The sequence below is a fragment of the Pimephales promelas genome, chromosome 19, assembly GCF_988280905.1.
Source record: "Pimephales promelas chromosome 19, fPimPro1.hap1.1, whole genome shotgun sequence".
Lineage (NCBI taxonomy): Eukaryota > Metazoa > Chordata > Actinopteri > Cypriniformes > Leuciscidae > Pimephales > Pimephales promelas.
In genome coordinates, this window is record NC_142787.1 from 21,982,004 (window position 1) to 21,997,341 (window position 15,338).

Below are 15,338 nucleotides of genomic sequence, written 5' to 3' on the forward strand. Positions count from 1 at the left end.
GAGTCTAATTAAAGCATTCTGTTTGACAGTGTTGGCGCATCCGAACCTGGCATTAAGTTCAGTCAGGTTTTTCTCCAGTATGTGGAACCATTGGCATTTTAATCTATGTAAATATGTGATATTGTCCATTCTGTCTGTTTTTTGTTTCTTTTTGTATTTGTATGTTTTATTGTTTCTATTTTTTTGACCACGTGTGTCCTGAATAAAGCTTTGATGATGATGATGATGATGATGAAATACTTGTGAAAATCAAAGATTAAAATAAATAAATGGAATAAAAAGGCATATCATCCATTGCACCCTATGGAATATCAAAAATCCATAGGGCCTCTTGCCTCTGAATGCATTAATGTGACAGAATATGATGGCGAGAAATGGAGGGTTCATAGGGTTCATGTCTTCATAATATTCCTCTAAAAGTATAGGCTATAGCCTAAGTAATGTCATCCATTATGCTACTACCAGTTACCTAGGCCTACAGTTTATATGAGAGAGAGAGAGAGAGAGAGAGAGAGAGAGAGAGAGAGAGAGAGAGAGAGAGAGAGTGATACACAGTCATGTTAATAAAGCTCCTTTAAAAATTTGAAATTGAGAGACTTCAACTACAATGTCCATAATCCTATGCGCACGCACACGTCATAAAGACGCGCCGTGCAGTTTGGTTCAAAGTGCAGATTTTATACGGTATGTTGTATGCAGTTTATTTCAAAGTCATAATTACTAGTGTGTCTGATGTTTTTTACGCAAAGTTGGTTTAGACAGAAAACTCATAACGAAATGTTGTTATTAGCTTATTGCCAGTTTAGCAGTTTGATGATAAGTTGGGAATAGACAACTAGAGTGAACTGTGACATAACAACTGTCATTTGAACGGTGCTTTTTAATGATTTTTTGACAACATTCTATATTGTGCATTAGCTACATTGTACATTATATTTTAGAGTGGTTCAACCACTCCCAGACCCAGACTGTATTATTTGAAAATATTTATTTCACGTGTAACTTTATTATTATTATTTATATTTATAAACAGGATCCATTATGGCTCTGACAGGAGTGCGAGTAATTGAGCTGGCAGGACTAGCCCCTGCACCCTTTTGCGGGATGATACTGGCGGACTTCGGCGCAAGGGTGATCCGGGTAGATCGGACAAAGGTGTCAATGACTGTAGATACTCAAGCACGAGGCAAACAATCAGTGGCCTTGAATCTGAAGAGTCCCAAAGCTGTCGCTGTTTTGAAAAGACTGTGTGTCCAATCAGATGTGGTTCTGGAGCCTTATCGTAAAGGTCAGTGCCTTAATTAAAAGCAAACATGGTTCAACAAATCCTGATTATTCCTGATTAAATCCAAATTATTTTAATATTATTTGCCAATTAATAAAGTTGACCTTTTCTAGCTATAGTGTGTATTTTATTACAGCAAGATGTATAATGGCATAGAAAGCATGTAAAGCACGTATATAGCATGTCTTTACCTATATCCCTATATTGTAATATAACAAATTAAAAACTTAAAAAAATATAGGCCCATTTGTTTTTATTTAGTTTTCTTTTTTGATTATTTTTTGTACATTTTTTAATCTTAATTGTTATGGCAGCACTGATAAACTTACAAAATCAACTTAATAATAATGGTAAACACATCTAAAAATATATTCAGTAATTAGGTTTTAATGCAAGCTAGCAAAGAATGTTGTTCCAGAATCATTTTTGTTTGCAAATTAATTTACCATTCACTTCTGTCAGAATTGTGCCTTTGTCTAAATAATTTCAGCTGTGCTAATGAAAGCATTGTTGAAAAAAATATGTTCTTGATTAAATGTGATTGCCATTTCTTTCCTGATTTTAAATCCAAACAATAATAGTTCACTCTCTAAATCCACATTTATTTACCCTCAAGGTTTTTTTCCTTCCGTGCCTCATTATTAAATCTCTCTGGTATAATTAAGGAGTTATGGAGAAGATGGGATTAGGTCCTGAAGATTTGCTAAAAGAGAATCCGCGCCTGATCTACGCTCGACTCACTGGCTATGGTCAGAGCGGATCCTACGCCAAGGCTGCTGGGCATGATATCAACTACCTGGCCTTGTCAGGTAAACATCACTGTTTTACAGGTGCATAGGAGTCTGGCTAATAAGCATTCCCAGAATGCCTTAGGCACAGTGGTTTTGAAGCTAAAGAGATTAGAGAGATGGAGCTTTGTGTAGTCCAAAATGTCTCTGGTGGAAACTTATACAAGAGGAGTTTAACTTTTGTTTCCTCCGCATTAATTGAGGAGTGTCCGCAAACCATCACTCAAGCAATGGAGCAGTTTGGGTAGAGCTGCTATATTTTGGCAAAAAAAAATATTATCACAATTGTTTTTGGTCACTATTGTAATCGATATTATTTAACACAATTAGGAGTAGGTAATATTTTTTTTATTATCAATTTCAGTACCATAACAAAAATTCAAACTAGGATAATAAAGTTCTCAAACATTTATTGAAGACAAGTAAACAGTCAATAATACAATAAAAACAAAGAAGAAAAGTATAAACTAAAGGAAAAATTTAGCCACAAGTTGAAATTATCCTGCTCTACACACCAATGGCCCATTAGCGATCCAATGCGAAATTATTTTATGATTGGGTTTTTATTGCAATGTCCATCTCTAATAGGTTTTGATGAAATGGCGGGTTACAGCAACACACAGGTGTCAAAAGGGGCAATTGCCTTTCAAAATAAACCACTTCCTCTTATTGTTACATTTATTTAAATTTAATATTTTCTTATAGTATACATATAACATCACCTCATTTTTCAAAGAGTCTAAAAATGGTTCATTTGAACATTTAGTCTCTGTAAAACTCTCCCTTTCGCCAGCCTACTCTGCTCTGATTGGTCAAATGACCCACTCTGTTGTGATTTACAATGTTTGAGGGCGGGTCAAAAAGTATGGCCGTTGAAGACCATAAGGTTTGGGTCATTGTCAAAAGAATGACAATGGAAATTTTGCTGTTTTAAGATTTTCTTCAATTTATTTTCTTTCAATATTTTATGATTTACTTAGAGCTCATTATTTTATAAAGTAATATTTTATATACAATTTTTAGATATTTTATTTATATTTATCTTTTTTTTTATTCATGATTTTTGCCTATTGACATCTTATATTCTTTTAACATTTAAATAAAACATTAGAATTTAAAGTCAGCATGAAACGGAAATAATCGCTACTTCCATTTCATGCCGACTTTAAATTCTAATGTTAATTTTTTTTTTTTCCCCCATTGTGATGTACATCTTGAGTAAAATGGCTTCTCGAACAAGATAAATGTAGGGTGGGACTTGATTTTGTCTATCTGGAATAGGTTGTTGTTGTTGTTGTTTTTTGCTATTGCTGTGATCTCATGTGAGTGACAGGTTGTCATTAAAGCATTAATGTAATATCCTGGCTGCTGCATTTCAATGTTGCATTCATGCTTTCATGCAAAACACCATTGATGTATCAAACAACAATTTTTTTTAGCATTGTCACACTTGTAATTATAAACACATTATGCATTTACATTGTGCTTTTTTATCAATGAAGGTCAAGGATGGTGCAATTGACGGATGTATTCCAAAGACCAATTAACTGCATAATGCACAAGTTTGATTACAGGCCTTGTGTGTCTTTGTGCTGTGGCCTTATATATGCTAACAGACAGTACAATACACATTTGTAAGCTAATTATCTGTAATTACATTGCTTTTCTTGGAAACTGGCCTTCAGTAATTGTATGTGTGTTAAATACATGCTATCACGTAATGCCTCAAGAACAGTAATGCCCAATGTTCTTTTATTTTTTATTGTTATTATTTTTCTTTTTTACAATTTTCTCAACAACACTTTACAGGCTTAAAGATTAAAACTAGTTGCTTGCTTGTGATGCAAGAGTAAGCTTAATTGGTGACATTTTTAGCAGGCCTGCGTTTTAAAAAAACTTTTACAGTAATTATTTATCCATTCTTCTATTCTCAGCATGTCTCTGTCCTTCTCTCTCTGTAATAGGGTTACTGTCCATGCTGGGCCGTAGCTCAGAGAAACCATACGCTCCATTGAATTTAGTGGCAGACTTTGCTGGAGGAGGTCTCATGTGTGCATTTGGGATTGTGTTGGCTCTCCTGGAGAGGAGCCGGTCGGGACAAGGCCAGATCATTGATGCCAGTATGGTGAGATACTGCACCTCATCTTAAATAATATCTTTAAAAAAATATTTTTTATTTTATTTTATTAACTTCTCTTTAAAAAAAAAGAAAGAGTAGAACTATTTCCTGTTTCCTACAGTCTCTTTTGAATGTGATTGTTTCCAGGGCCAGCTAGATAAGATGTGTGCTACTAATTTTAAAGCTAAATAACTATTGGAAAAAGAAGCACTTGTGCTGGCTGGCTTGCTTTCATTTCAGTCGTGTATTGTTTTTTCCCTTTTCCTTTTCCTGTTTTGACCAATCACTATACATGGAATGAGGCAATTTCAAAACCTTGCATATCTTAGCATAATCGACCCGTTTTCTGACCAGACTGTCAATAGTTTCCTGCAATCTGGAATTTCCGGTAATTGCTTGGTTTTCTTTTCAAGTTGCTTATACTGGCACTATCTGTTTTCATTACCACAGCTGTGTGTGAATACTGTTAGAGTGGTTATTTTCCAAGTAAGGACCAAGTAAGTAAGGATATAGTGGTCTTGCCCATTCTCCATTGGGTGCTTGAGAGCCTAAATGTTCCTCCAAATCTGTGTACTGTGCAAATAAATATAATTTGTAGCTACTTATTCATGGATATTATTATGCATTTGAATTTAGACCTGTGAGGTTGAAACTATGAACTATTTGGCTGCAGAAAACCTTGCAAACCACTGAAGTATGAAAACTATGAAGCTCAACCATGACAATTTGAGGTTTCCTTGTGCATATTTTTGCAAAAAATACACTGATAAAAATAATCTGCTTGATTTACTTAAAAAATATAATGAATTTTTTTGCATAACTTTATTACGTAGATCCAACAAGACAAGTCTTTGTTGAAACTACTTAATTTTTCTGTTTGTTGAAATAGAATTTTCACATAAAGTTAACTTAATTTTAGCATTGCTGTAGTAATTTATTTATGTGTGTGATCTACATAACTTTAAGAGTTCTGAATGAGTAATTTTGATTGAATCCAACAAGCTTTTTACATTTCCATATTACAAATTTCAAGTGGGATCTATTTTTTTTTTTTTTTTAATGTTAGTGTATTTTAAAGTTACATTTACTCATTATTAAAAACTTAGTTTTTTACTGAAAGTATAAATGCAAATAGTTATTTTTTACTACTACTATTTCAAAACTGGTACTATCCCCGTGGAATGTGCTAATCAAATATAAGTTGACATTTTCGCCATTTGATAGTAAAAACTGACAAGGTCAGTATACAAAATTTAAAAGTATAATAAAATATATTCACCTCACAGGTTGAAACATTGTGTACAATAGAAAATTGTGCTTTATGGTGGTGCTAAAGGAATGGACGTGGAACATTAAGTGGAAGTTGACAGGCTTTATTGTCTTCAGGAATATGGTAACAAAATTCCCCTTCAATACTTCAAGATGTGCATGCTGTGACCAAGGGTTAGTTCACCCAAAAAATGAAAATGAAGTCATTAATTACTCACCCCCAAGCTGTACCAACCCCGTAAGACCTTCGTTCATCTTCGGAACACAAATGAAGATATTTTTGATTAAATTTGAGAGGTTGATCACTGCTACATAGGCTGCCTAAGACATTGAAACTTGACGGCCCAGAAAGTCAATGAAAAAAATGTTTAAATATTCCATGTGACTACAGTGGCTCAACTATAAGTTTATCAAGCGACGAGACTACTTTTTGTGCGAAAAAAGACGAGAGTTCAAGAGATTTCCACGACGCATGTGCGAGAACTGTGATCTTCAAATCTATATAAACTTATAGTTGAGCCACTGTAGTCACATGGAATATTTAAACATTTTCTTAATTGATTTTCTGGGCCGTCAAGTTTCAATGTCTTAGGCAGCCTATGTAGCAGTGATCCACCTCTCAAATTTAATCAAAAATATCTTCATTTGTGTTCCGAAGACGAACGAAGGTCTTACGGGGTTGGTACAGCATGGGGGTGAGTAATTAATGACTTCATTTTCATTTTTGGGTGAACTATCCCTTTAAACGTATTACATCAGTCTCAACCAACCAACCAACCAACCAGATGTTTAACTATATTTCAACACTCTCAGTAAGGACTTTTCAATAAAAATAAACATTTACAGAGTATTTTCTATACAATTGTGTTTTTCAGTCATGTACAGTAACATATTCTAAGACTTTAAAGGAACACTGACTTTTTGGGACTTAAGCTTATTCACCATATCCCCCAGAGTCAGATAAGTCCATACATACCTTTCTCATCTACGTGTGTGCCGTAACTCTGTCTGACCCACCCACTGCTAGCCTAGCTTAGCACAAAGACTGGTGGTAAATAGCAGTTTACCTAAGTAAACTAAGTCAGTAAGTCAGCAGTCCCGCTAGCATACTAATCCTAATAAGTGTCAAAATAACACCAACATTTTCCTATTTAAATGTTGTGATTTGTATAGTCACAGAGTGTTCAAATAACAAAGTCACATGAGACACAGCCATCTTCTAACCGTATACACACTGGATACTATATTCTCAGAAGGTGAAGCACTTCTTCTATGCAGTGATTTTCTCACAGCACCTGAGAAGCCCCGTGGTGAGGAGCAGAGAGTTCGCTCAGAGTGTTGCGCTAATCACTCTGACCAAGTAGAAGTGATTCACCTTCTGAGAATATAGTTCCCTGTATGTATACGGTTTTGAAGATGGCTGTGTCTCATATGACCTTGTTATTTGTACACACAGTGACTATAAAAAACACAACATGTAAATAGGAAATGTTGGTGTTATTTTGTCATTTATTAAGATTAGTATGCTAGCTGGATCTGTTTACCTCCAGTCTTTGTGCTAAGTTAGGCTAACAGTGGGTGCGTCTGACTGTTACGGCACGCACAGAGATGAGAAGGGTATGTGTGGACTTATTTAACTCTGGGGGATATGGTGAATAAGCCAAAGTCCCAAAAAGTCCAAACAGAGTTATAAACAACAACATCTGTCATACTTTTAGGCCATAAGCTGGATTTTGGAGGGCATGTTTTTGTTAACATCCTCCAAAGGTGTATTTTAGTTTATTTGGATAAATAATGCCCATAAGGTATAGGTGCAAGCATGTGCTACACTGGGAATTCCAAAAAGGACCTCTTCTCCCTTGATGGCTATTCCAGCTTGCTTCTCGAGACCTCCATCCCTGGTTTTGGTGACCACGAACATGTTGAGTACAAATTAAGTGATGTCCTCTTGGATGGCTGCAGAATCGTCGTCATCACAAAACTGTGAAATATACAAGAGAGAATTTAACCTACTTTTTGTTTGCTAATGTGAAGAATGCATACAGCTCTTTGCTCTAAACAGAAATCTTGGTGGGATTACGTGCTGTGGTAGTTTTGTTCTGTATACTTATGTACATTTGTGCAAGCATGTGCTCGAAGAATGTGCAGTGTGGTGTAGGTCTATGTATTTTATAATGTTAACTTCAAAGAATACTAATAGTAATTTAAAAATGTGGTAGCATTGGATCTGGACGGGAAGGATAACTCTGATAGTTGGAAGTGGTGTGTTGTGATTCTGCCTTCTCACACAGTGACACAGGGAGTGTCGCAATTTCGGTTTCATATCGAATACCAGCCATCATTTCTACTAAAGAAAAGGACAAAAATAGTAACGCACAGTAACTTGGATAAGTAAATTTAATCTGATTACGTTTTTGGAAATAGTAGCGCATTATTGCTTGTGACTGACAAAAGTGTTCAGATTTCAGTTACTTATCCAAGTTACTGTGCATTACTATTTTTGTCATTTTTTATTTTTTTTTGTAGAAATGCCAGCATCACTGGTCATGAGTAAGTGTGTCACATGTACTGTATTGAAGAACACTAAAACTTTCTATATAAACAGGACAACAGGAATTTTGCCATTTGACATTATAACTATACCCCCAGTTTTCTCACTACAATAAACCAATTTAGAGAAATTTACAAACCTTTATCCAGTGTAGCCTACTTGTCAGGAGGATCACCTGGTAAGGACACAGTGTTATAGTTACTGACCAATGCAAGAAACCAAAAACATGGCAAAAAATTGTAACTACAACTATAGCCTAATTAAAAATAGTTTAACATTTTACTCTCTCCACAACACTGCAATTAGTTGACCTGCTCATCAGTAAGCAAATTTTCTTCAGTTTCGGTTTAATTGTTAGCCTACTTTGGGTTTGTTTTCCCTCGGAGCTCCGATGGGGAAGCGTGCAGCGAACCGCGTCATTGTGAAGGCGGGACTATGTTCACGAGATGATTGACGGCTGAAAAACCCCAATGAGCGCTCTAACCATAAAGTATAAAACACACTTTACACAAACCATGAAGAAAAACAGAGCGCGCAAACTAAATCAATATTTCTAAAAATGCGCCCACGTTTGGAGTTATTCGCGGATGCTGTCAATTCCATCTATGTAAACACAAATAAATTATAATGATATTATAATGGTTATCTGCACGATTTGACAAAAGAAAAAAAAAAGAAAGAAAGACAGAAAGTCATTGCAACTCAGTTTTGTCATAAGTAGTGGCCAAATATCCAAGCTGGAATCTTAAATCTTTCTAATATCATAATCATGATAGTCAGTTTTTAGATCAAGTAAAATGATTTAACGTGTTAATTTTAACGCTGGAGCTGTCCGCGATCTTAGGTAATGTCGTCAGACACTTAGAATAGCATGTCAGTGGCAAAACAAGCAGGTTTTGTGGATGTAAAAGAACGCAATTACCCATATAACGTACGATTTGCAGGCCTAACGTTAATTCTTTCGCATCTACACTGAAGCGGTCTCCTGGCCAATTTAAAAGATTGTTGTTCCCATCAGTCACTTAAACACAAATACATATTTTTTAAAGAATAAAATTAGGCCCAGGTTGGGGGGGAAAAAACGATTGATGTTACCCTAATTTATTCATGGCTGCTCTAAAAATCCACGTGCTTGCACTAACATTACATTATTTTATTGCTGGATTATAACGCTGGCTTTAAATTACACTAGAACAAACCATTCTATGGCCACTTGCAAAGTTTCAATTAATGTTAGACTACACGTAAAGCAACATAAAGCAATCCCAGCGTTGCCACATGGTAATTAACAGAAAATCCACGTACGACAAAGCAATCTCCAAATTACATTTAAAGCCTAATTTTTGTACAACAATTGGAACACTGTAAAGAATGTACAAACCCAAGTAACCTTAATTGTTAGCCTACTTTTCTAACTTTATTCTTACCTTGAGTTCAGTCTCCACGTGTAGGCTTCCTCTTCGTTTGAAATGCAAGGGGTTTCCAGACAAAAAACAGGAAGGGGAGTAATTTTTTGCACTGAGTAAATTAAACAAGGTATTGTTTGTTGAGTGCGTGTGCCTAAAAAGATTAGCTGAGATTACTTAGATTAATTTTGTAAGGTAAAAATATGCACATTTTCTTGTGTTTTGAACAAATGAAGATAAATTCAAAACCAGATATATTATGTAAAGATATAAACGTAACATTTTATTGTTAATATTACACATTTTAACTACGTAACATTTACATGCACTCAGAATCATTTTTTTCAGTGTAATAATCAACCACAATGATAGATTGTTATATATTTACCATAAAACTTTAATAATGATTGATATTGCCTGTATTTTGTCCTTAAGCCAGGGACACACTGAACAACTATAAGGCCGGTTATTAATGTTATTTGATACTTACGACTGAACAGAGTCTGATCTGAGTCTGAGACTGTTGCGTACAGTTGGTGTTTAAAATTTGCTCCAGTCGTTGGAAACGGTCTGTAAGTGTGTTCAATTCAGTTTCAGCTACTCGTTAAGTGTGTCCCCGGCATTAGAGTGGTTCCATATGAGAGAGTCTCATTGGCTTGTAAATGTCTAAATCTGGGCCCGTATTCATAATGATTCTAAGAATCCTCACAGAAAACTCTTAATTTAGCTCAAAAACTTTTGAACTTTAAACTTAAAATTTGGCTTAAGAGCGATTCAGGGCCGATCTGAGAGCAACTCTGAGTAAGGAAAAGACAAAAACATTCATCTTAGTGAGGAGGCCGGGCTGACTCTATTGCTATGTATGAGACAATCTTTTTAAGACTGTGATTGGTTGGTTGTCCAAGATGGAAAAAAAGACTAGGGCCTATTCTAAGCCTTCAATTTTACCGTACACACACACACATATAAATCCTTAATTTCTTATAAGGTGTTTGATTGGCTTAGAATGATAAAAAATTGTTCCACTCTTTCCAATTACACTGATTGCTGTCTATTTAAGTGTTGGTGTGAGTGTTGGTTTTAATGTAACAAACATGGAATCATAACCAAGGATGAGAAAGCCCAACTGGAGGAACTGTGTTTACTGTTAGCCCAGTTAGTGAATGAACACAAGGCCATCGTTAAAGGGAAATCCGGGTGTCAATCTAAAGCGTCTTGTTTAACTCACTGTCATCCATTGTGCGCAATGCATTTCTTCTCCCCCTTCGTCTTTCTGCCATTTTCTCCTCTGCTAAAGAAACTCTTAAGCCTCTTAAAAGTCCTTGTCTGTTCTCCTAACAATTTTGACCTTAAGACCTCATTTAAGGGTTAAGATACTTCAAATTTAATACACGAATGCATTTTTATGCATTAGAAGACCTTAGTTAGACAATGGAGCTGAGGTTACAGTATGTCATTTGCTCTAGACATTCTGAGCTCTGCCACTTTAAGTCCTTAAGGAAATAAACAGTGCAAATATAAAGCTTAATATGTGACAATCCAATATTAAAGAACATTTCTCATTAGACATTCAGACCTGGAGCAAAGCTGCAGTGCTAGTGAAGAGGTAGCCGTGTATGTCAGTGTGAGAGCTGTAGTAATGATGATTAGATGTTTGCCTGTTAGGCAGTAAAGCTATCTCATGCTTCTGTGAGAGTCACCTTGCCACTCTTTGATAAGACCTGCCGTTTGATACTGACGGCAGCTTTTGGCCACGTTAGTGTTATTAGAAACTCGCTTGCCAGTTTGGATGTATTATACCCTACAAAGTGCAAATATTACACTTTCAACATTTATTTTTTGTATTTAAATATGCCTGTGTGTTTTATTAGCATTTCAGAATTGTGTTATGCCACATTTGGTTTGAGGCTATGTACTGTACGCTGTCGGTCAAAATCCCAAATAGTGTTTGACCACTATAATCTTTCCATTAACATCCAGTGAATAATGTTTTTGAATTATTGTTTTCCAAAACCAGAGCTAAATATTCCACATTAACATATCTCTGAACTATATTAAAAGGAAGAAGTGTGAAGAAATTGCTTGTGAGTCATAACAGTTCAGTTCATAACATTCAGTACTAGGCCACGCTTCAGTGATCTTCTGGGAGTGTGACTTCTTGGTGGTCAGGCCAATCATGTGCTCAAATAGAAACCCAGATTGTCAACATCTCTTTGAAGGCTGGGTTCTCTGGGAAATAAATGAAGTATATCTATATTGAAGTCAATCTTGCAAGGTCACAGTCTTTGAAATGGATGTATATATATATATATTATGCATCAATTGGGAGGATTTGACCTATAAAAAATGCTCCTTTTCATCTGTAAATATGTTGTTGTTGTTGTTGTTGTTTTTTTTTAGAAGTCTTGCTACACACCCCTTAAGTTCAGCCTGGAGGCCAACTTTGTCACTCATAAGTAATTTATTTTAAGATCTGAGTGCTATAATTCTTTAAAGGGGTCATATCATACATATTTAACTTATTATTATTTGTGTCAGACAGCCATATTCTAGTTTTTCATTTCTCTTGAAGTAAACAACTGGGTTTTTTTTTTATTATTACTGCTGCCCCTTAGAAAGGTCCCTATGTGAAATTATTAACAGCATGATTTGCTTTCCCTGCCATTGTTCGCACAGCTTTTTTTTATTGTTGTGTCAGATATGTTTACTTGCCCCATCCTTTAATAACAGCCTTTATGAAGACTGTACTACATTGTGACTGCTTCACAAAATCAGTGCTGAAATGTGCTACACAAACTCTTTAAATCAGACTGAAAACCTCAGGAAATCTTTTTATTTTTACTTAAAAATCGTTGAAAGCAGTGTTTGATTAATTCTCTATAGTCACACAATTAAAACATAAATAATGCAAATGCTTCTTTTGGAATGAGAAGGAAATATCTGAAAGTTACATTGTTTTTATTGTACATCAAGCTTTATTATGCATAAAAGATCAAATACCATTTTATTACTTATGATATGACCCCTTTAGAGTCCTGGTGCCATAATGTGGAACTCAAACTACTGAAAACCTCCATGATAGTTTCGTTGTGGCGTGCTTGTATTACCAAGCTGCTTAAATCTTCCCCTGACGTATCATATTTCCATCTTGCTTAATGCATTCATGCATGTAAATATGTAATTATCTGCACAGGTTTTTGCGTATAAATTTAATGTAAACTTAATTCCACGACCTTATGAATATGAACAACTCCTGCATTATGCAGCCTAAAGTTTCCTCCTCAAGAACCTCATTGCTTAATGCCAAACATTCTGTTCAGCATGAAATAATTATGGCAAATAATTATGAAAACACCTCTCTGGGTTTAGGTGGAAGGCGCAGCATATGTCGGCTCCTTCATGTGGAAGTCCCGTAGCCTCGGCCTGTGGAATCGTCCTCGTGGGGAAAACATGCTGGATAGTGGCGCCCCGTTCTATGATACGTACCGTACTTCTGACGGAAAGTACGTGGCAGTGGGGGCGATTGAGCCTCAGTTCTATGAACAGCTTATTCTGGGTTAGTGTATTATATTTCCTCTCAGAATGGTCCTAGATTGTCATTTTTTGATGACTGATGTTGTCATGCTCTGAAATGCGATGTGAATGCATGCTATCTTAATTCAGAATAGTGATGTAATTTTAGTAGTTTTGGTCATTGAAAAAAAAAACCCTAGTGTTAACCCATGTAAGGCTGTTGGCAGCAAAACTTGCTAAAGAATCTAGCACTCTTTTAGCAACGGGCATATTTATTGACAAGAGCTTTTGACAACTTACTGGATATTGTGCCATGCGGTGTTTAATTCATGCTATCTGACATGCACCTGGCAACTTCAGCGGCTGGAGCACAAAACACTTAAAATTTGCAAAGGAACTGCACACTATGTTCATAGTAAATGTATATGCAAATAGATAAGATATTTTCTCCAGGCAGTAGTTCAGGATTTTATTTATTTTTATTATTAGTTATTGTACTTTTTTTATTAATTATTTTTATTTTTATAAATTATTATTATTTTAGATTTTATTGTATGTTCTTTTCAATGTTATTTATTCTCTTTTCATTTAATACTTATATTATTTGCATTTTATTTTATTTTTAATTAGAAATTTTATGGTCCTATTAGTTCTATTATCTCTCTACATCCCTATTGCATTTTTATAAATGTTTTAATTTGTATATATTCTTTTATTTTCTTATTTCTGTTATATTTCTGTTCCTTTTTTGCATGTTATCATTTTCTTTTTTGTTTCTTTTTTTAACATATAGTATACATTTAGCTGCTTTCAATTCACCTGAAATAAATCTGTAGCCTGAATAATGTCTGGGTACAATTGATATGTTTAACCACAAGATTGCCTGGGTCACATTGGTCTACATGGTTGTCAATTCTGATCTAGACATACAAAGCCATAGGTTGCTTTATTATAATGTGCATAGTGATTCACCCCACATCCTGATGACCCAAGGGCAAATGCAGCGTACTCAATCTTGCTTTAAAACCACAATGACTCTCGTTATTCATGTTGACCCTCAAAAAGAAGAGACCAGTGTTGTGTTTAATGGATTCTGGATTCAAAGTCCTTTAAGATGCCTTTGGTCCTTGTCCTCTAAACTCCTTTATTGATTTCTGTCCTCTTTTTTTTTTTTTATCTGATTAATTCTTTTTCACTACAGGTTTGGGCTTGGAAGATGCTGACCTGCCCTCACAAATGAGTGTATCTGATTGGCCGCAGCTCAGGCAGACGTTCACCCAGGTGTTTGCCACCAAAACGCAGGCAGAGTGGGGTCGGATCTTCGATGGGACAGATGCCTGTGTCACCCCTGTGCTGTCACTGGATGAGGTACTCTCTCATCCCCACAACCAGGCAAGGGCATCGTTCTTCAAGGACTCTCAGGGGGAAATTAGTCCCCGACCTGCACCCGTTCTGTCCCGCTCCCCTGCGGAGGCCTGCCGCTCCCGTGACCCCTTTATCGGAGAGCACACCCGCACTGTGCTGAAGGAGTACGGGTTTGAGCAAGCGCAAATAGAACAGCTCCTCTCTAACGGTATCATAGAGAGTAACGAAGCTAAAGCACGCCTATAAACTGAAGAGTCTGACTAGAATCATTAAAATTTGTGGCCAATGATGCGGTGTGGGAATCTGAGCACTTGAACTCCATTTCTGTTTTATTGAGTGAGTGTGTGGGGGGTTTTCAGAACAAAATGATCATATCCCTTATGAATCACCAGTTGCTCGCCAGAATGCTTCAGTTGAGATGGACTTATGGGCTTTTAAGTTGATATGTCCAACACATTCAACTCTCATTTGTTATTGCTGCAAGGAAAGTCAAGTGGGATTTAATTAGTCTATTGCAAATATACTTTAATAACCTCAACATCTCTATATTTGTTAGCAGCCACATACATAATATGTCTTTTAAAAAGGATATTTGATTTTTTTTAAGACTGTTGAATGATTAACTCAAGTATTGGTGAGGGCATTTTAGTAGTAGTTGATTAAAATGTACCATTTTTGGTTGTGAATCAAAAAGTGCCTTTAGCAAGAATAGCTGATTGTGTCAGACACTACTTAGCTGACTGAAATCTTTGCCTTTGAATCTTCCTTTATCGAAATGTTAGGCATTGCTGGAGACATAAGATAATGGTATTGAAATAAAACCAATTAATGGCTTGGTTTAAGATGAAAATGATCTGTTGTCATTATTACATTACTACTATTACGTTACTTGTTTAATAATTTGGGATAAGTAAAAATTTTTTTGAACATTGCAAGATTGTAAAAACAGTAATATTGTGAAATATTATTACAATTTAAATAATTCTATTTTACTACATTTAACAATGTAATTTATTTCTGTGATGGCAAAGCTGAATTTTCA

The 15,338-nt window shown here is 35.5% G+C and overlaps 1 protein-coding gene and 1 long non-coding RNA gene across 3 annotated transcripts; one reads left to right on the forward strand and one right to left on the reverse strand.

Moving 5' to 3' along the window:
- The first annotated feature begins 548 nt into the window (after positions 1-548).
- amacr (alpha-methylacyl-CoA racemase) lies at positions 549-15,146 on the forward strand. 2 transcript variants are annotated; one of them, XM_039688332.2, is made up of 6 exons: positions 549-684; positions 1,034-1,288; positions 1,951-2,094; positions 4,038-4,198; positions 12,788-12,974; positions 14,133-15,146. In XM_039688332.2, exons 2-6 carry the CDS (start codon positions 1,042-1,044, stop codon positions 14,540-14,542), a joined length of 1,149 nt encoding a protein of 382 aa, XP_039544266.2. In that variant the 5' UTR covers positions 549-684; positions 1,034-1,041; the 3' UTR covers positions 14,543-15,146. The 2 variants fall into 2 exon arrangements, with proteins under 2 accessions (XP_039544266.2, XP_039544267.2); XM_039688333.2 differs by lacking the exon at positions 549-684 and adding an exon at positions 730-873.
- On the reverse strand, positions 6,444-9,767 carry LOC148970803 (uncharacterized). The gene is made up of 3 exons (XR_016147559.1): positions 8,376-9,767; positions 8,152-8,187; positions 6,444-7,442 (listed from the first exon to the last, which is right to left on the reverse strand). It is a non-coding gene; the product is annotated as an uncharacterized LOC148970803 (long non-coding RNA).
- Positions 15,147-15,338: the final 192 nt, after the last annotated feature.